The 22,955-nt window shown below is 36.2% G+C and overlaps 1 protein-coding gene across 3 annotated transcripts in view; it reads left to right on the top strand.

Annotated features, from left to right (window-relative positions):
• LOC131160472 (uncharacterized) overlaps positions 1-3,037 on the top strand; it is a 61,772-nt gene extending 58,735 nt beyond the window's left edge. For 2 of the 3 annotated variants that reach the window (XR_009138051.1, XR_009138050.1), the window contains 4 exons: positions 1,780-1,900; positions 1,974-2,084; positions 2,176-2,487; positions 2,645-3,037. Coding sequence is in view for 1 of the 3 variants with exons in the window: in XM_058116180.1 (XP_057972163.1) it covers positions 1,780-1,900; positions 1,974-2,084; positions 2,176-2,282 (339 nt within the window). In the remaining 2 variants the exon portion in view is untranslated. Of the gene's footprint in view, positions 1-1,779; positions 1,901-1,973; positions 2,085-2,175 lie in introns of all 3 variants that reach the window. The other variant, XM_058116180.1, reaches the window with a different exon arrangement.
• The last annotated feature ends 19,918 nt before the right edge of the window (positions 3,038-22,955 follow it).

The raw sequence follows: 22,955 nt of genomic DNA, 5'->3' as shown, positions 1-22,955 counted from the left end.
TGCCAAAACAAACCCTAAACCTCATAGCCCATTGCATGTTTGCCACTATAAACCATGCAATATGGCGATGTTCGTATGTCCTTCCCAAAAGACCTAGAGGAGGGTTGTTCACACAACTAAAGAGTTGCAATTACTCCAAAAGTCGTTGGAAAACACAACAGTTGCCAGAAAACTCTTCGACATCATTGCCAATTGAAAACCATGAGAATCCTTGTAAGACCTTAAATTTCGTCATCATTGGACTAGCCACGGGCTGTCATGTGCTGGTCAAAGGCTGATTACTTTGATGCCATGTGTGGGTGCATGGGGGCCTTTGTTGAGCTTTGTTTTTGCTCCGATCTGTTCCCACATGGCATGAATCCCTCTATTGTCCATAACATCAAAATGTTGGTCATTTTTCATAAAGATCAAATGAATTGTTTGGTACCATTGGAGTTCTATGTCAATGGTAATTGAGTTCCTCTGAGCCGTGCAGTGTTGTGCTCATTTATTGGTGACTGTTTGTGGTGATTCCAGTTATTCTTGTTCACCTTGTTCGTGGTAGTTCTAGTTGTTGGCTTTGTCCATAGTTGTTTTGTTTACCATGTTCTTTGCTGTCTTGTTTGCAAGTGCTGGGAGGGGTCCATGAATCCTTGAAGTATCTTCCTTATTCACTACCCTAGATAGCAACTGAGAAGTTGGATGAAAGAATTATGTGCAGTGATTTAAGGCTGTTAGGGTTAGGCAAATCCAATTACTCGTTTCAATTTGAACCAGTGACGACAAATGGAAAGAAGTAGGGACTTGATGGAACCCTATATTGGATGCTTGTGTATGCATTTGGGACTATGCCAAGCTCTAATATTCTAGTAACATTACGTGTATGTATGACCTCTCCTTGGAGTACTTTCAACTTTGACTAGGAGATAGGAGTGTCAAAGTGTGCTTTCTTGAGATAAAATGCATCCACAAGGAACTCAACATTGTGCAACCATAACAGATGATACTTGTGAATGCAGAAGCAAAGGAAATAAATGACAGTCCTTCCATTCCTAGTAGGCTTGAAACCCGAGTTTTCAAGGTATTCTGGTCCCAAATTCTTTTAGTGCAGAATTGTTATACTAATGTTTATTTTAATGTCCTTTGTGCCTCCTCCAAAACTCTTGTTTTGTTTTGTTTTGTTTTGTTTTTTTTTTCCCTTTTTATTCCTGTTATAGTTGCTTGCATTTTGTTTTGTTGGTTTGGTTAATAAAATTCAATTTACCCAAAAAAAAACCTGGCATGATATATATATTCATGACGTCCCATGCGAATGGATTGACTCCTTTTTTGTTTACCTGATTTAGTAGCATAATCTAGTTGTCAATGTCTGACTCTTTGGCTTCCATTCAACATTTCATAAATAAATGTAAATGTAAATATATATATAAATATAACAATTAGTGCACAAGGTTCCCCCTGCCATATTGTGTCTATGGAGGCTGAGATGTACACCGTCTTACCTCTGATGCCTAGAGAGACTGTTCCTGTGAAAATTTAGATGTAACACCCAGTGCACAAGGCACCCACACCATCTAGGTTTAACATTTGACACAAATCATTATTTGTCAATAAAATTGAATGACTTTGGACCATGAATTCAGTAAGAACTCAATTCCCAATGCTGTATAAAATATAAAGGAATTACTTCATATTCTCCAATTGTTTCAACTATTGAATTTGTTTTTGCATTGGGTCCAAGAATTGCTGCAGGCTAAAGGAGTAACGAATCATAATGGATTGACTTTGATTTTTTTACAGATCAAGCTTTACGATCATCGCCTGATGAAGAAAGGGGCTTTACAATCTTACGAAGGGCATGTAAATTCTCATACACGTATGCAGCTTGGAGTTGATCCATCTGAAAGATTTGTAATGTCAGGTACTTACAACATAGTGCATGTCATATTTTTACAGCCTTGAAATTTGTTTGTTTGGTAACATATATTATTCAGGTGGAGAAGACTGCTACTTGCGGATTTGGAGAATCAAGTCTGGTGAACTGCTCTTTGAAGATAAATTCTCAGATTCTGTCCTTTCAACTGTTTGTTGGACGAGATTTGGAAGTACTCTTTTGGTTCTCACTCTGCTTTTATCAATTTACAGCTATTTGAGTTCATTTCTAATTTTCAATCATAAAACTATGTTCACACTCAGGAAATCCTAGTCCAAAAATGCAAAACTATGAAGAATATCAGCATGGGCAGACACATAACTGGGGAGCCTGGCTTGGTTCGTATGAAGGGCTATTTCATATTCAGTGAGCAATAAGTCATGATTCTTCTTCAAGCACAACAGCAAGCCTTTTAAGCAGAAACACCACAAAATTGTCTACAAGTACCAATTGCATTGCTTGGTATGGATTTCAGTATTCCAAGAATGATCCTTGCTGTGCACAAAGGATTCCCTGAGCTGTGTCAGTAGGCAATGCCACTGCGTATTGCTAGAGGAACATGAGGTGACGCTTTGGTAATAATCTGAACCTATCTTTTAGCTTGAAGATGACCTCTGCTTGTAAAATCAACTGCAAAATGAATACAAAGTCCTTGCAAGATGTGGTTTTAATATTTTTTTTCATTTTTATTTTTTGGGTGCCATCCTGTCCATTTATGTGGAAACAATGCAGGTTTGGGTCTTCTTATCTTCTGGGCCTAGTGAAATTTTGTTCCTCACCAAACAAGTCCGTATGGGTTATTGGTAGAGCTTTGGGAATAGACAGAGATCCAGACGGCCAGATCAGAGGAAGGAGTGTGTTATGGCGCTCTGCTGCATGTAACGATATGAATTCAATTCTCTGGATTCCCAACAAGCATCTGTATTTCCTTGGCCATGGAAGCATCAGTTTGGCTTCATGTATTTCCGTGGAAAGGTGTAGCAAAATTAGTGCTACTGTGACTTTCTTTTTTGTGTGGGAACTGCTTTTATGTCAAAAGCTCCTTTTTTATCGAACGGAATAGATTTCAAGTTCGTGCACTGAACTAACAATCGAAATATTGGCGGGAAGTCTCTGTTAGATTCATTTTTACCGGGCCTCTTTTAGCACCTAAATCAAATATATAGCCCACGCATGCAAAAGATAGGAGAAGCACCCTAGGGTTGTTATTAATTAATTAATTAATTATTATTATTATTATTATTATTATTATTATTATTATTATTAAAGTTTTATAAAAAGTGTGCGGCCTCCATCCACAAGAGGAGGGGTCACTCACACTAAAATATTCTCAATCTCCCTCTCAAACCCTCTCCCCCTATTCACAGCCACCACCCACCCAGCCTCCCTCACGGCAACACTGCCGCGTACCTTTATTCCTGTAGCCCCACGACCATACCTCCATCTCTGGCCGCATAGTCTTACACACTAGAAATCTACGGTTGGCAGCAGCCTTAACAGAAAATCTGAACAACCTAAGCTTTTAGGTAAAGTGATAATCTAATATGGTATCAGAGATGGTTATCGGGAGGTCTTGGGTTCTAATCTTGTCGTCTATCTTTATTTTGTGGCATTGTTTGTTATTTGTTAATCTCTCAACGTGCTATCGGCTACACATGCGGGGGAATGTTAAAACTTGATATATATTGTTGACCCACAACCTAACAGCTTAAGCTTTTAGGTAAAGTGATAATCTAATAGTTTCCAATTCATATTTTTAGAACTTTCGTGATCCTCTGGGAACGCGAGCAATCTTGCGCGTGCACGTTTGGGTCTAACATAGAAAGGATAGGAGATTGCCTAGAACAAGGTTGCATTGGTGGAATTGGTTTTGGAATAGGTACATACATGATTGAAATGACCTAGTGTAGTTCCTCTCAAGATCAACCATGCCTTGGTCCTTTTCTTTTACGTATGACCAACCTTTTAGGTATTGAACAACCACCACAAAAAAATATGACTATTTGTGACCCTTGAAAAGAAAGAATCTCAAAAAATAGACATCGTCATAAATTTTTTTGTTATGAAGAATACACATGCTACTAAGCGTTTGCAAAAAATATTGAAGTATGTAGTTATTTGTGATGATTTTAAAAAATTTTCATAAATAATTCCTTATTTATGATGTTATTTTGCCACCATAAATAACAAGCTTAATATATGACAAATATTGCCTAGCAAAAATAGCATGATTACCGATGGCAATTTTCTAAATGATCATGAAAATAATCATTAACAAAAAATAATATACGTTACAGTTTCTTTACCATCGTAAAAGGAGGACTATTTACAAAAGTTTTAGAAGCATCATAAATAATATTAGTTAATTGAATAAGCACAATTTTGTCACAGAGAAAAGCTTGCAAATATTATCATTTTTAAACCATTTTATTTTGTATTGTATCAATTTTTAAATATCACTAGTCCATATCTATTTACTTTCATTTAAAAATTAATTCAAAATCATTCAAATAATGTGAACCCATATTTACCATTAATAAAATAAAAATACAATAATATTTAGTTCAGGATGTTCAAATTCAAATTCAAATTCAAATTCAAAAAAAAAAAAAAAAAACAAATGTAGACACCCCATCTTGACTGGGGCATAATATAACAAAAATAAACACTTTTTTTTTTTTTTTATTTCATACAAAATACAACACAAATAAAATATAAGAAAATATAGGGAAATACAATGAAATATAGGAAAATATAGTGAAATATAGGAAAATATAGTGAAATATAGGAAAATACAACAATAGAAATAAAAATGTAGGGGAATAAAAAATACAGGGGAATATATAGAGAATATTCAAAAGGTCTCTGCAAGCACCTACATACGCACAAAGAAAAAGTCAGGAAAAAAAATCAAGCAATTAAAGCAATTGATCAGAGAATAAATTGAATGATTTGTTTCCCAAAAAATGAATGATTTGCAATAAAGAAGCTTGATTTGTTTTCCAATTTAATTACTCGGTTGGGAACCCATATGGAAAGAAATTAGAAGAAGAGAATCTGATTTCAATGAGCGTTGGTCGAGGATGGGAATTTTTTGTAAGAAGGAAAGCATGTGCATGGGAAGATAGAACATAAAGAAAACGACAATAAGGGAAGGTTTGATTTGTTACCTATTCTGGCTAAGGCCCTAACCCTATAATTAGGGGCCTTCGCAAGGGGAGAAGGGGACATAGAAGAATACAAAGAGACACATGGACATTGAGAGTAGAGTGAGGAATACCGGTTGAGAGAAGGGTAGGGTTAAACCCTTCCTAAGCAAAGGGAGGGTCAGAACGCTGAAGGACCAAAGAACCAACACAGCCTAAAGGGTTCCTTGAACCAAGGGGGGCAAAGGTTGAGCATATGAGCAAATACGAACACCAGAAAAGGAGCAACCAAAAGGGCGGAAAGCAGGGATAAGAAGAATTGAAGGAGTGGAAGACCCAAGGTGAGCATTCATAAAATGCTTTACTTCTATATTCATACTCTCAATGCTTGTATTCGGTAAAACAAAAGGAAGCTACCTCTCCATGCAATTAATTCATGAAAACCTTAAGCCCACAGTAAAAAAGCCAAGTCCCAAGTCAAATTTAAAGAGCCCTCCCCCCCCCCCCCCTCCCCCTAAAAAGACCATGTTTCAAAACAAGCCACGAAGGACACTGTTCAAAAAGCCCCCAAGCCCATGTTTTAAAATAAAGTCCAAGCTCCAGTATTAAAAATTCCAAGTCCAATGTTTAAAATAAAGGCCCATGCCCAACATTTAAAAGACCCACGCCCATTGTTTTTAAATAAATGCCTAGCCCCAACCCAGTTTTAAAAAACCCCAAATCCATTATTTTAAAATAAAACTCAAACCCACCGTTTTAAAGGAACCATAAGCCCATTGTTTTAAATAAAACCGAACTCCAATGTTTTAAATGGCCCATAAGCCATGGGTTTTAAAAGCCAAACCCCTAGCCCAGTTTTAAAAAAAGAATGCCTTAAGCCCACAATTTTAAAAGTCCCACAAGCCCAAGGTTTTAAAAACCAAGCCCATTGTTTTAAAAAGGCCAATAAGCCCACGGTCAAAAGGTCAAGCCCAATTGGGCTTAACCTAACCCAGTCGTAACCAAAGCCCAACCAACCTGACCAAACTGTAACCCAAGACTAACAAAACTAGCCAAGCCATAACCAGAGCCCAACCAACCTAACCAGTGCCCAACCAACCCAACCAGAGTCCATCCAACCCAACTAGAGCCCAAACCAGCCCCACCGAAACCAAACCATAGTCAGACAACCTAACTAGAGTCCAAACCAACCTAACCCGAGGCCAAAACCAGCGTAAACCCTAGTCAACCCTAACCTAACTCGGGTCGAGCCTAGGAACCTGTTTGGTTCCTAGAAAAATTCTGTGAAAACCCCCTTTGGAACATAATGATAGTACCATGTAAACAAAATGGGAGAAAGGGGCTAGAAAACTTATTCGTGGTCCCAATACAAATAGTCTTCACTCTAAACTAGGTTGTTAAATCAAATTGTTGCAAAATCCAAAGAGAGATTAGATAGAGCCAGAGAGAGTGAGAGAACATAGAGAAAATAGAGTTAAGGAATAAAGAACCGAGGGAAATTTGAGAAGGTTGAGGGGAAAAATTAGAAAGATCAAATAGAACCAGAGAGAGTTGGAGAACATAAAGAACATAGAGTTAGGGAATAAAGAATCGAGAGAAATTCGAGAAGGCTGAGGGGAAAAATTTAAAAGAATAGAGAATTGAGAGAAGAGGGAACCAAGATAAGAGAGAATAAGAGAGAACAGAGAACTAAGGGAAGAGATTCTTAGAGAGAGAGAGAGAGATAATAGAGGAAACTGGGAGAAGAGAATAGAGAGAAAGGATTTGTAGAGAAAAGAAAGGGAGAAGAGGAGAGAGAAATGAACGGGAGAAAATGAAACAAAAAAAGAGAAAAAAGCTTTTTATACCTAGGGTTTAGTGGGACACGTGTCACCACTCACGTGGTGGCTCATGGCACAATATGGGCCGAGGATACTTTGAGCGACATGGAGAAATTTGGGGCGTCAGACCTCGTTAGCGATCTTGGTCAAACTTTTAGGACCAACCGGATGTTGACACATGGCAGGTGACGTCATCTTAATGTCACCCTGTCACAGAAAAAAGGGAAATCATAGGGTGTTGACACCTGTTAGGTGACGTCATGTTGACGTCACCCAGCTACAGTAAATAAAAAGGAAAAAATAAAAATAAAAAGGGTAAATCACTAGTGGATGGCGCGTGACAGGTGACGTCATGCTGACGTCACCTTGCTACATTAAATTCAGAAAAAAAAGAAGAGAAAAAAGGGTAAATCACTAGTGGCTGACACGTGGTAGGTGACATTATGTTGATGTCACTTTGCTACAATAAATTTAAAAAAAAGAAAAAAAGAAAAAGAGTCTGCCATGTGTCCCCACCGTAGGAGTACACATGGCCCACCGAAATCCAACCGGCTCAGATCGGTTGAACCAACTTGGTTTTTCTTATTATTATTTTTAATATTTTGTTTTATTTATTTCTTATTGTTTTTTATTTTTTGTGTAATTTTAATTTTTATTGGATTTTCAATTTTAAAATGGGGAAAAATTAGAAAAAAATCGGGAAAAATATTTTGAAGTTAGAAAAAATGAGAAAAATATTTTTGAGTTGTTTTTAGGTAAAAAATAAATAAGAAAAAATCTTTAAAAATCTCAAAAAAATTTTAGAAAAAGTTTGAAAAATCTCAATTTTTTTTTTTTTTGTAAATTGTGGAAAAATCTTGGGATATTTTTTAAGACTCTTTTGTTCCAAATTTGATAATTTTCCCCGATTTTTGCTTAGGTGAGTCCGTATGATTTTAAAAAGAGTAATGGGGTATTCTAGACCTTACTTGTATTAGCTCTAAGGGGGGTTTATCAAACAAAATCCCTTCGTTTGGAGGTTTTATTAGACATTCCTAAATCACACTTTAATTTTCATTCTCGTTTTTAACTTTTACTTGTTTTCTTTTTTAGGAGTTAATAAAAGGTCATTGAATTCAATTTACGATAATTCATAATTAATTAGGTATTGTTCATCGAATGGGTGCGTAGGGGGTGCTGATACCTTTCGAATAACTGAACTCTCGATCCCAACTCTAGTAAAAATAGAACAAGACTACTGGTTCCTTGGTTTAGGATTAGTCTAGAGACCAATCAAATGAGTAGTAATTAGGTGTTCTAACCACACCTTGGAAAATAATAGGTTAGTGATGACTCTATTATAATTTTCAACATTTATGACCCTTCGCTAGTTCCAAGGCACATTCCACTTGTCGCGACAAAATGAAAAAAAACAAAAATCAACAATGGATTGTATAAGTCAACAAAAGCATCCAAAATATATCCTTGTAAAACTAAATTGTCTAATACAGACATAAAATAGACAAAAAGACCCATTTGCCACCATCTTCATTGCTTCTTTGATTATTATAAATTTGTACACCAACAATAAATAAAAAAAATTAGTAATTGATATTATGTTAATATAGATTAAAAAAATTAGAAATACGGTAAAAATAGATTATCAACACGTGTAGATGATGTGTTCCTAAAATGCACTATTTTAGGCCCCCATTTACCTTTGTTTTGCTCTCAATTATCTTGTAATTACCCTTTTTTACCATAGTTCCGAGTTATGCAAGGTTTGTTCATGTTTCATGAAAATTAGGTTAAAACTGAGGAGTTGAGCAATATGAGAAGCCAACGGAGTAATTGGGAAGCACAAAGGCTAAATCAGATGCTCAACCAAGCCTCTAAAGCCTCAATTCATCAAAGGAAACAAGACTTGGTTTGACCATGTGGTGCAACTAGCTAACATAGGAGATGACCAGGTCACAGAAGAAAGACTCCAAGGTTCATATTGAAAGTGAGATGTTGCAAGGTTCAACCATTAACTCGACCAAGTGACCCTGAGGGGCAACCAGGTTGAGAACGTGAGACTAGATGAGCTAGAGATACCAAGAGTCTCGACCAATAGCTCGACCAGGGGACCTTAACGGGTGACCGGGTCGAGAGCTTGAGATTTACTGAAGCTGAGATCCTGCAAGTCTCAATCATTAGCACGACAAAGAAGACCCATAGGCATGACCAAGTTAAGAATGCCTAAAGTTTGAATCCCAGAATTCCCGCGAGCCTCAACCATGGCGCGACTAGGGGAAGACATGGGTGCAACCTAGCTGAAAAATGCGAGCCCAACGAACTGCTTTGCAAGATTTTCTACCAAAGTTTCTTATTTTGAATTCAAACCTTTGTAAACCCTTTTGGGTATAAAATCTTGCTTTGTCTATGTGCCTAGGGTTCCCCTTTGGACCCTCTTTGGTTAGTGATAGACTTAAAGAGTCTTTGGGTGCCACTTAGAGTAGGATTTACTGCTTTTGATTTCAATTCCTTGTACTGGTTCATGCTTGGAGTCTTTGAAGGCCTGTGACAACCTTCGAGTTCCTTGTGTTGCCGCGTAGATAGCTAGTCTTTTGATTTTATTCTTGATCGTTAGTGACATGCCGTTGAGTTATAATTGAAACCATTTTTCAATACATGTTCTTTTACTACTTTCATTTAAATACTTGCACTTTAAATTCCATGTCTTTACTTTCTATGCACTTTTACATCTCTAATTATGATAAGACGCTAGGGTAAAGGATAGCCTAGCTAGGGATTTAATCACTTATACAGATTAGGCTATGGTTCATGTACGGGGTGTTTTTATGATCGTTGGATAGGGTATACCCTGTTTCCTAATCGTGCTCTGGATGATTGGTGCACCTTCACTACCCTATGCCACTCAAACGATTCACTTAACCGTCTAGCCTAGTACAAATAGTTGACCAAACATAGCTAGCGCACATGACAGCCTAAGATTGATTCACAATACGAGACCTGCTTTCTAGGAGTAGTGTTAATAGAGTTTTACATGGTTTCGTAGTTGATAGAAAAACAATTTCAAAATTTTACCTTTTGCCCTTTTACACAAAGTGTAGTAAACTAGGCTGGAAGTGGTAAACAACTGCACAAGAGTCCCTGAGGATTGACACTTGACTTGCTAATTGTTCTATTGCGCTTGGTGATAGTTAGGTTATATATTTTATCTTTGGTAGTTAAGGACCCAAGCCTTGGCGAGCCTACCAATTTTGACGCCGTTGCCGGGAACTCTGTTACGGTTGTAAGCCAATTTCTAGTTTAGATTACAACATACTTTGTTTTTTTTTTCTTTGTTTCCTTTGTTTTTAACTTTTGTTTGATACTCTAAAGTCTTGATTGTGTGCTACATGTACATATGCTAGGTTTGAGCCTTGTTGACCTTATTGGTCACACCCAATTTTGATTATAACAAATACTCATTGTATCTAATTAGTGTTTGAGGTTTTGTGTAGGAATTAAGAGTGTTAAGATCAAGATGTGCACAAAGCAAGCAAAGCTTAAAGACCAATTTATAATTCAGCATTATAATATATTTATATTGGTCTGTAATAGTAAGTAGGTATTTGGTTTGTAATAAGCTCACACACATCACATGTATGATTTACTACGTAAGCTCAAACAAACCATGAATGAGAAAAGACCCTAGAAAGACCTTAGGGTGTACCCTTCGGTTGACCTTCAGTCGACTGACACCGGAATTTTTTGGTGTCTTCAAATTGGACTTCAAGTCACCCTAGGACACACTCATTTACACTTATGTTTGTTAGGCACTTGAATAGGGTTTATATACTTCAAGATTGGACTGAAATGCACACATAGTGCACTTTCGGTCGACCAGAACATTTAGTTCATTTTGGCCTGGTCGACTGAAACCAGGCTTGAGTCAACAGTTGACCAAAGCCCTAGTCGACTGAACCAGAATAGTTCAAAAAGCCCCGGTCGATCAAAACCCTTTTTTGGTCAACATTTTGACCACCTGGTCGACCGAGCCAGGTAGTTCAAAAGGCGCTGGTCGACCGAAACCTCCCTGGGTAAAAAATTTGACCATCTGGTCGACCGACCATTTTTGTACTCCAACTACCTTGTCGATTGGAGGGTCCTCAGGAGAATTTCCAGCAGTCTGGTCGACCGAACCAGGCAGTTCAAAATGCCTAGGTCAACCGAACCTTGAAAAATTGAGGAATCACCCTCTCCTGGTCGACCGAGCCTTCAGTTCAAAAGTCCCCTAGTCGACTGAAGCATATGAGACTTGGTCGACCGGACCTCTCGGGTTGCCCTGATTTTTTACACAGTTAATATTTTTTAAATAGGGTTAAAATGCTTTAAACATCATTAAACTTTCCTAATAATACCCAATAGGTCCCCAACGGTCATATTTTCTCCTATGCCTATATATATGAGTTCATTTGAGAAAATTAAGGATGATTAGCCACCTTGATTAGGGAAGGATTCTCTGAAAAATAAAAACCCTATACTACTCATTTTCTTACTCAAATCACTCATACTTGCCTTCTATCATTGTTTGCACCATTTGTAAGTGGATTGAGTGTGTTTGGAAAGGTTTGCTCTCCTTGTTCTAATTTTCTTGGCACGATTTTATTTGAGAGCAAAACCTAAGGATTCTTAAGGGACTTTGTTGATAAGTCTATCCTAAGAAAACCTTGTTAGATCTTCTAAGCTTGCACCTTCATTGTAATATCCTGAGAAGATCATATAGTATTTTGTTTGCAAAATCTTTTCAAAATCATCTTCAAATATCTAGTGTGCTTTATATTCATAAATACATTTGAAGAGATATTTGTTTGTGTGATAGTGGTCTTTGTAGCAATATTCATTCACTCATATATTATTTGCTGAATACAAAGATTACACATCTTTTGCAAACCAAGCATATACATCATTTAATACTTACATGCTCGAGTTATCTTGCTGATTGAAATACTGGAGACATGACATCTTTGTGTGAACTTATTTGTTGAATATCTTGTGATACAAAGATTGTTTGTTTGACACTCTCACGTACGCATTACATTGATAGAAAATACTTTGAGAATTGAACCATTTAGACCACATTGAGCTTACATATTGAATCATATTGTGGTGTATGTTATTGCTCGCATTTGGGTACATATCTGCTTTACACGAAAGCACAATCACTGTACCATCTGATTATATACACATTTTTTGTATATCCAAGCATGGGCCTGAAGAGGGAGACTAGCCTTCGAATAGTCCCGGATTGGCTTAAACCCGGTTAGGAAAGTTAGGTGTGTCGTCCTGTTAAGGCGTGTAGGTTGAGGTCAGCCCTACTAATTGACCTGGTTAAGGTTGAGGTCAGCCCTATGTTAATTTGACTTGGTTGTAAACGGTGCTGCTCCACCCTTAAGTGAACTATTAGTAGAATCCTTCGGCTTGCGAGCTAGAGGCGGGGACGTAGGCACAGTTGGCCGAACCCCGATAACATATCGTGTGTTTGTTTATATTTCTGTAGTTTATACTTATCGCACATGTATGTTATGGGTGAATGATGTGTATGACTTAATTTCCACATTATACTTATCTACACATTTGGAAATTGTATAGACTGACCCTAGGTTGTGTATATACTGTTGTTGGATAAATTAACCTAGGTGAAAAAGTTTTAAATTCCAATTCACCCCCCCTCTTGGGAATATACCAATTCTAACACGCTCTTTGGATCCTGAGTTAGTGCCTATAGACCCTGAGATTAAGAGATCCCGTGTAACACCCCGACCCCGAGGGGCTTGTGATATTAACTTTTTACTACTAATTTACCGCGGAAGCAAAATAAACTCAATTTTTATTAAACCAGAGCGCTAATTATCCATATTACAATCACTTATTTCAAAAGAAGAAAATTACACAAACATAAATATCTGAAATCATACTAATATTTCTAATAAATCTTTATTTTTTTAATCCCTACCCGCATGCTTGCTAAGCCTGATTTCCAACATGCTCTTTAGAGTTATCTGAAATAAAAATATAATTGGAGTGAGACGACGCTCAGTAAATAAATAAGATTATTATTAGTGTGTGGCAAAAATGAGCTTTTTTAAAAATTTCGTAAAACAATATTTAATATTATAACTTCAAAACTGTCTTTAGAATAAATATAAAGTTAAAAATTTCTACATAAAACTTTTACCATCAACTATAACAGTAAAATTTTATAATCATATACTATAACTGTTAAATTAAACTTTTAACTTTAAAACTGTATAAATATTTAATGATAAATATACATATACTTTTCCTTATACGTTTTCTTTAGATCATCATTTAAGTACTAAAATGATCATTTTCATGTAAACTTATACTTTTCCTTCAAATCATCAGTAACTTTGTACACGTAATTAAATATGTATAAACATATATTGTAAAAACCACCCTTAGGCCTGTTTGCCATAAGTCATGTTTACCCCCATGACTGGGTTGTGCGGTCCGAAGACTGGACTTAGCTGGCTGGCCGATCAAACTAAATCAACGTACGTGAACTTTAAGTGAGATTTTCCTTATTAAGTCCTGATCCGGAACCAGGTGTGCACTCAGGAGAAATCCACTACATAAATAACCACTCTGTAAACAGTGTGGGTGTACTATGATCCATATAAACTTTAAGCTGCGGTACCGAACATCTGTAACTTTGAACTTTCGTTGCCATAAGGGGTTTTAAAATTATCTTATTATAATTTATGCAATTTAAAAGAATATCGTAAAAATCTCATCTTTACTCATATTTTCATAAAAAATGCAATGTAAAAATAAACTCACACCACACAATTTTTGTGTTAAAAATATATATAATTTTATTTTTGAATAGAAAGAAATGCTAAAAATTTACCCGAGGGGATTAGAACATTTCTTAACCCAAAAATAGATGCAAGTATATTAAAGATAGAACTTGTATAATTAAATATGCGTAAAAATAAACTCATGAAAATTTTGTGGAACTAATTAACATAACTGAAATTTACTTATAAAATAAACTCAGGTATGAATTTAAAAAAAAAAAAAAACTAACATAATCAAAATTTACTTACCTTCTTCCTTACGAATACTGTAATTATCTCTAAGAAATGAAATCGGAAAGAGTGGGTGATTGAGAACTTATTCAAAAATTCTCTCTCTACCACAAATTCTTTCACTCACTAATCCTTCTCTTCCTTGGAAAATTGTTGTGAAAAATGAAGGTTGAGAGCTCCCTATTTATAGGAAAATTTTGGGGAAGAAATGAAATTTATAAAAGTATGGGGAGATGGGTGAAATTATAATTTTTTTAAAATTAAAGAATGGGCAAGGGATGGGTAAGGTATGGGTTGAGTATGGGATGGGGATGGAGGCCATGTGGGAGTGCTTGCCACCTTTCCCATTAAATAAATTTTTAATTAATTACTTATCTAATTAATTAATCAATTAGTTAATTAATTAATTTATTATTTTATTATTTTTCTTAATCATTATTGTCATTATTATTATCATTGTTATTACTTTTAAATTATTTTTAGTATTTATTTATTTTATTATTTATTTTTGAACAAGAATTAAATTTAAATTTTAAAAACTCATGTGGGCCCGACATGGTCTTATGGGCCCCACACAACTTCGAGACCCGAATGGATTCTATGTAACTCGAATAACTCTTATACGATTTTATGCATCCTACATAGCTTTGAGACTCGTGTAAACCTCCATACGGCTTCGGGACTCATGTGGGTCCCACACAGTTTTGTGGGCCCCGCATAGGATACCTATATTATTATTATTTTATCATATATTTCTACAAATTATATCAGTCAAAACATTATTTTATGTAGTTATTTACGTATATAAACAGTGTCTTGTGGCTCCGGGACTCATGTGGACCTCACATAGTCTTGTGGGCCCCATATATGATACTTATATTATTATCATCTTATTATGTATTTCTACAAACTATGTCTGTCAAAATACTATTTTATGTATATATACTTATTTACGTGTACAAACAGTGTTTATCCTATGAAATTCTATTTTGATCAAGCCAACCTCTAGGGAGCGACTGAGCCGCAATGGTCTCTGAGCACTCGCTTAGACAAGGTCTTTCTTAGGCATCAAACATGGAATCAAGGATCCTACAGAAAATCACTTCTGTATTGATATTAACTTAATGACCATTTTTATTATTTTATTATTATTGTACTTTAATTATATATATATATATATATATATATATTTTGGGTCATCACATCCCGTAGGTCAATTAGGAAATCCACCTCTAGTCTCGAGTTAGTTGAGTCATATGAACCTAAAGTCATGGCTGAACATAATCCAGTTCTTGCCTTTCAAAACTTGGAACCCCAAGCTTCTTACCAACCTGTGGTGGAAGAGCAACTGCTTTGGCCTCTTAGAGACTACTTCACACCCAATGCATACACCTCGCTGTCTTGTATTTGGTTTCTAGAGGTTGAGGCAGCACAATTTGAAATTAAGACTTCCATCATCTCGATGCTTCGTAATTTCTTTGGAAATTTAACTGAAAATCCATACAAGCATCTAGATGAGTTTCTTGAAATCTATTCCACCATCAGTATACCTTACTTTGGTGATGATGCCCTCCGGTTGAGGCTTTTCTCATTTTCTCTAAAGGACAAGGCCAAATATTGGTTGAATTCCTTAGACCCGAACTTGGTGACCAACTAGGCCACCATGCAACATGTGTTCTTGAAAAAGTACTTCCTTATTGGGAAGACTAACCAGTTGAGGAAAGCAATCACTAGTTTCTCATAGTTGGATGGGGAACAATTTTTCGAGACATGAGACCGCTTTAGAGACCTCTTACATAAATGCCCACATTACCAAGTCCCTAGGTGGCAATTGCTTCAAACCTTTTATGAAGGATTAGTTGAGCGTGATAAAGCCATGGTAGATGCATCTTGTGGGGGTACTTTCCTCACGAAGCGCGAGAATGAGGCTTGGGCTCTCTTTGAGAACATTGTTCAGAATTCTTAGCAGCATGCTATTGCTGCTCGTAGACCATCCCAACCTTTCTTATTTCATCCTACGGGAGTCTATAAGTTAGCCGTAGGCCATGACCTTGAGCCCACACTACACACCATTGTGAAGATATTAGATCAATTCTTGTCCTTAGGACAACAACCTCAGCATGTGGCATGTGTAGAGGTGTGTGCCACTTGTTCTGATCTTTCTCACACATGTTATAATTTCCCCCATGTGCCTCCCCCACCTAAGTTTATTTTGGAGGAAGTAAAGGCCACCCATAATTGGTATGACATACCATCCAATGACCCCTATTCTGAAAAGTACAATCCTAGGAGGAGTAAGCATCCTAACTTCTTTTGCAGGCCAAAAATTCTAAGTTTTCAATCTCAAAGAGTTGAGCAATCACCCACTGCTCCACCTCCTTGTCCATTCCAAAACTCTCAAAATCCTCTTATGTTTGCCCCTAGAACTTCATATTATTAGCAATCATCTCCTCTTCAGCCCCAATATGATAGATCTTTTCAAAAGACGGTGCTGAAAGCCCTTAATGGCATTGAGGTTGATCACTAAGTTGATCGGCAATTACTTCACTCTCACTCCCAGTCTAGTGCCAAGCTAGTGAAGGGGTCTACTGCGGAATAGCCCTAAGATTTGGTTATGGTACATACGGATAACCAAAAGAAAAAAAAAATGATCTTGTATACCTAGGTTAAACAAAAAATTGATCTTTTAAACCCAAATCATAATAAAAATTCAATCTTTTGAATCCTAATTACGTGAATAGGATCATACTTGTGAGATCTCTCTGGTTTGATCTTGAATTTGCAAGCACAAACTCCCGAATCTACAAGCACGAAAAGGAACTCCCGGATTTGCAAGATTGAAGAACTTTTGATGACGACTAGGGATCTTCTACTGCATTCCTCGAACATGCCTTGCTCCTTAAAGAGTGGGCTCGTTAGTAGCGGCTTGGGTTTGCTTCTCACGAAGATGCCTACCTTTGTGTGTGCATTTTTGTCTAACCCTCGTTGTTGAATGGAGCGCGTGTATATAGGCTATGTTGACTCTATGAGTCCAATCATGTTTTGATAATGACAAATCATTTGGTATTTGACCTATGCAATTGAGTTTGTGAATATGATCATGATTTAGAATGTACAAATGGTGAACTTGCATGGAAGCCACAAGGAACCTAAAGTACATATCACTTAGCGCAATCCATGGAACTAGAGGGATGAAAGGATAATGAAGCAAGTTTCAAGTCCAAGATCTTCAATGGAATGGGTATTTAGAATTGAATGTATTTACATATGTCATATGATATAACTCGAAGCTCAAATATACCCTAGACAAACCTTAAGACTTATACATTTCATGAAAAATACATTTACATTAGTTCTAAGTTGAAAGAAATTTTTCGAGGCAAATTTTAGAGGCCTCTTCGATGAACCCAATGGCCTTGTTGACGAAGGTATGAAGGCTGCTTGGCAATGAACAGTGTTGTCTCGTCGACAAACAAATACCGAGGGCCCAAAAAGTTCAGACAGTGCTCTTGTTGACGAACTCATGGCCTCGTCGACGAACGAGCGTCATACACTCGTCGATGAACTTACCCATTCGTCGACGAAGGTCGGGACACTAATTCACGTTTTAGCGCGGACATAGACTAAAACTCTTATTTTTAAATGATCCAATGGCCAGGATTTAATCTAGGATCGAGAACACTTATAAAAACAATCTCTAAACCCTAAAGCACCACTTTTTGCCTATCTTTTGAGAACTTTGAGCTTATTGCATCAATCTTTGGCATACCTTTGGGAAGCTTTGAACATATTGCTAAGAATTGTTGCCTGCACTTCAAAGAAGTCACATTTGCTTGGGCATTTGCATATTCAAGATCCAAACAAATACACACACAACTTTTGCTAAATCTGGTGTGATCTTGAGGTTTGGAAATATATTTTATTGAGCTTTCAATTTTTTATTAGTCGCTCATCTTCTTCATTATTCATTTATTTAAAAATATTTTTTGGAGTAAGAAACTTATTTTCCTATAGTTATTTATTTGAAAAATCTTTTGGGAATAGTATCCTAAAGTTTTGAATCCTTGTGATATTCAAAGTTATATTTTTATCCAAAGAGATCTACTTCATTGGTGCAAAAAGTATTTGAAAAATATTGTTTAAATCTTGGAAATATTCAAAGTCATATTTTTTATTGAAAGATTTAATTTTCCGAATTATTTGATAGCAAAAACTTAGATCTGCATAATATTCAAGATTATTTTTTTAAAAGATCTTATTTGGTATTTTTTTGCATAAAGTGATTTGAAATTAAACCCTAAGTTCTTCAAAGCATTTATTTATAAAAATTATTTTTGGGAGATATTGATAAAAAGTTAGATTTGTGAAGCACATCATTCTTCTTATAAAGATCATATTATTATATACATATCGAGTTTCAAGTATTTATCATATGATTATGTGCTAGGATTTATCTTGTACTCACTAGCTTGGTTAGAAGCGTTTTGAGTTGTTGCAAAAATTGTAATCTTTATTTTATATACATGGTTCAGGCTGTGAACTGGGATTGAGGAGGAAGTTATGCATCTTGTAAGTAGCAGGTTGTAAGGGAAGCTCCGTCCCAATTAAAGGGACGAACTTTTAATGGAATCCTTGAGTGGGTTGCTCAAGGCGAGGATGTATGCTGGGGTAGGCTGAACCTTGTAAAAATCAGGTTTGCCTCTCTCTTACCCTTACCTCTCTTTAATTTCTGCATAATCTCATTGTGTATGTGTTGAACTTTTGGTACGTGTGTGAGTAATTGGGTAACATTGTATGCTTGATAAAGACGCACATAAAATTAATTAATTGTGAAACACTGAGGTAGTTGTAAGTAGCTTGCAAGTTTGAAATTGATAGTTTTCAAAATTAGAACCTAAGGGACCTATTTTTAAAAATACCCAATTCACCCCCCTCTTAGGATAACACCGTAATTCACAAGCAACAACAAGGACCTCTGGGCAAATATGATTAGGGCTTCCAACATAATTAAGAATTCCTAATCCAACCTAGATCAATCCTTAATTAACGTTAATTATAATTCATACCACTAAAGAATTATAATTGTACTCTCTGTCATATTTGAAATTAAAATTTGAGCTACTATTATTAAATGTTTATTTATCTCCCCACGTAAAAATTACAGATACCCGTCAATTAAATTAAATTAAATTACTGACAATTTAATTAATTGACATATTAATTCTCTGAGACCTTCCACTTAACTTGTTTGATGTGTCGGATTCAAAATCCACCTGCAGGTTTTGACACAATCAAAACTTATAAACTTTATCAATGGGGTATCATAAATCTTGATACCGGGACATGGATTCCATCAATAATTAATGTTCACCATATACATAATGTCATTACCCAATTCATTGAGTTTATTAACCCATAAATAATCTCACTCTTCTATGAATCAAAGTAATAAACACTACATGCACGTGTCTAATAATCATATCAGGATTAAGAGCATATGCACTCATAATAAACATAAGGAATTGTTTTATAGTCAGTATAAAAACAATTACCCCAATACGGTCTTGTTCAATACACACAAAGTGTACTAGCACAAGGAGTTGGAGCTATACCATTCCCCATAGTCAAGACAGACCTATTAAAAGCTCGTACTACAATCCTCCCAATGGTGTGTCCAATTTGTTGACTCTATGAGTCTGATCCCGTTTTGATTATGACAAAACCAATGTTTCTCACATGTGCACTGAGCTTTTGAATAGATTCATCCTTAGCATGCACTAATGGTAGGAACTCAAGGAGGCCATACAGACTGCAAAGATCATGCTTCATAAATATGGCATCTGAAGAAGCAAAAGAATGAAGTCCTATTTGCTATTGTACTTGCATATATTTTTTGGTCTGTAATAATTTATATGGTCTGTAATAACTCCGTCACATGCATGATAGTATTATAGGATCAAGACCATAGAATGACCTTAGGGATCGGTCGACCGACACCAGATTTTTGGGACTAAGGAAACATACCTTAGATTAACCTTAGGTTCCCACACTTAGTGCACAAGACCCCACTATAGTTCACATGTCATCAGAGGTAAATTTAAAATCAAGTAATGGACCTTAGGCTAAATTCATAAGGACTTCAGGCGGTCAAACCTAGCAAGTCAAATTGCCTCCGTTGACCTAACCGTTGAATGGTTAAAAAGTTGACCTAACTTCAGGCGATTGAACTTAAATGACTTGAGTGTCCATAGGCGACCAAACTCATGCCCTTACTTTTTCCACCAACTTGGACACCCGAACTTCACGTTCAAATTACCACCGGGTGACTGAATGTACAAGTTCGGCAGACTGAACTTGAGACCGGGCGACCGAACCTTGGATAGATTGGAAAATCGTCTTGGTTAGCAAACTAAACCCTTATTCAGGCACCCAAAGTTCAAAATTCACTTTTCCTCTTGTGTCTATTCGGGCAACCGAACCTATGGGTCGGTCAATTGAAACTCTTGCGTTGGCCAAAATTTTACCACGATTAAATAGGGTTAATTTTCTTAAACCATTTTAAACAATTTTAATAATTCCCTATGTGTCTGCAAACGGTTATAATTTTGGTCTTCTGTATATATATATATATATATGGGTTCATTTGCACAATTAACAGGTGATTAACAAAATCATTAAGGGAAAATTTCTATGAAATTTTGAGAGCTTATTTTTCCTATACAAGGCCAAATACTCACCCTTTTGATATTTCTTTTCTAAACCAAGTTTGGTGAGAGTGCATTTGAGTTAATCTACATTGTTTGCACTTGCTTAAACTCTTGTTGTTCTTGTTGATTTACCATTTTTGTTTAAGAGTTTTAGCTAAGGTTTTTCTCTCGGTTTAACTAATAAATTTTTATGTGGGAAAACTTTTGTAGTTAGTGAGTCTTTTCATCATTGTTGCAAGACTCATCAAACTTGTGATTTTTGGTTGTGCAAAATCTTTTTCAAGCATATTTTTTCAAATATTTCTTGAGCTATTATTTTGAGAAAATTATCTTTGAGATATTTTTGAATACTTTATTTGGAGCTCTTTGAAACTTATTGTGATCGATTAATAATGATACTGTGTTTCAAAGATTGCTTGAAAATACACTCTAGGACTTGATTGCATATTGATATTAGATTGAGTGTTAGCACACCTTATTGGCACTGAGCATAATCACTATCATCTGTGAGCGCATATTTATCTAGACTATATTGTAGTACATATTTGCTTGTGTAGAAGCACTTCATTTGTACGCAAAATTTCATATCTGATTGTATTCTAGGCGTGGACCTAAAAAGGGAGACTTGCCCTGTGAAAAGTGCCGAATTGGCTTTGATCTGGTTAGGAAAGCGAGGTGCACCATCCTGGTAAGGTATTGTATACGGTGCCGCTCCACCCGTGAAGTGAGCCTTAGTGGAATCCTTGTGCTTGTGAGCCAAGGTGGGGACGTAGGCAGTATTGGACGAACCCCGATATCATATTCGGTGTCACTTTTACTTTTCCTGCATTATATTCTGTGTTGTGCTTGATTTAGTTTCTTTTTTGAATATTATGCATATCTGACTAACACGTTATTGTATGTAATTAAGAGATACTGAATTTTTGGTGCATGTACTGAAAATTGTTTAATATATCATACTGACAATTTCATACATACTTAAACTGCCCCTAGGTTGTGTAATACTGCTGCTAGATTAGTTGAACCTAGGAGGAAATTTTTTAATCTCCAATTCACCCCCCTTTTTTGATTGCACCAAAGTCAACACAATTTCATTTAAGACTATGAACAATAAACTTATATTCTATAAGAATTGATGATCTAATCTTTTGTGTGTAAGCCATACTTTACACACTAGATCACCTACTATATAGAATAAAAGACACACACGTATAATCATTAAATAGATAATGTCATGCAAACATTGCTCACAAAGATTCTCATTAAAATGGAATAACTGAAGTTATTAGTAAACAATAAAATTGATTACATAAAGCATGTCTTTTAGTATAAATCTCTAATAATCTCCCACTTATACTCAAATCCATACTACCATACATCTCACTCCCATTTCCTCTACACGACTATCAAAAGTACTAGCTGGCAAGCTCTTTGTAAATGGGTTTGCTAGTTTGCTTGCCGATGCAATCTTGGTCACCATTACATCACCTCTATGCATGATATCTCTTATTAGGTGATACTTACACTCAATGTGTTTTGCCCTCTTGTGGGTCCTAGGTTCCTTTGAGTTAGCAACTGCTATACTATTATCATAGTAAAGTGTAATAGGCGATTGTACTGAAGGCACCACTCCTAGATCCAATAAAAAGTTCCTAAGCCAAATGGCCTTCTTGGATGCCTTAGAGGCTGCCACATATTCGACCTCCATAGTGGAATTAGCAACATATGATTGCTTGATACTCCTCGAACTAATGGCTCCACCTCCTAGGGTAAACACATTTCCCGATGTTGATTTTTTGGAATCCTTATCTGACAAAAAACTTGAGTTTGTGTACCCAATGGGTACTAGACTATTTTCCTGATAAACCAACATATAATCCCTATTCCTTTTGAGGTACTTGATTGTATGTTTTACTGCAGTCCAGTGTTCCCGCCCTAGGTTAGACTAATATCTGCTGACCATGCCTACGACAAAACAAATGTTAGGTCTAGTGCAAAGCATAGTGTTCATGAAGCTTCCTACTGCTGATGCATAAGGAACTGCCTTCATGTTCTCTACCTCAATAGGTGTTTTAGGACATTGATCCTTGGATAAAGAGATTTCATGTCTGAAAGGGAGTAACCCTTTTTTGGAATCTTGCATGTTAAAACGAGCAAGAATCATATTGATATCTGTAGCTTGTGATAAGCCCAACATCCTTTGCTAGCGATCTCGCAAAAGCTTGATCCCATGGATGTGACTGGCTTCTCCCAAGTCTTTCATGTTGAATTGTCCGGATAACCATACC

Source organism: Malania oleifera, chromosome 7 (genome assembly GCF_029873635.1).
Source record: "Malania oleifera isolate guangnan ecotype guangnan chromosome 7, ASM2987363v1, whole genome shotgun sequence".
Classification (NCBI taxonomy): domain Eukaryota; kingdom Viridiplantae; phylum Streptophyta; class Magnoliopsida; order Santalales; family Ximeniaceae; genus Malania; species Malania oleifera.
Note: the sequence above shows the minus strand (reverse complement) of the source record. Positions and strands in the feature narration are given on the sequence as shown.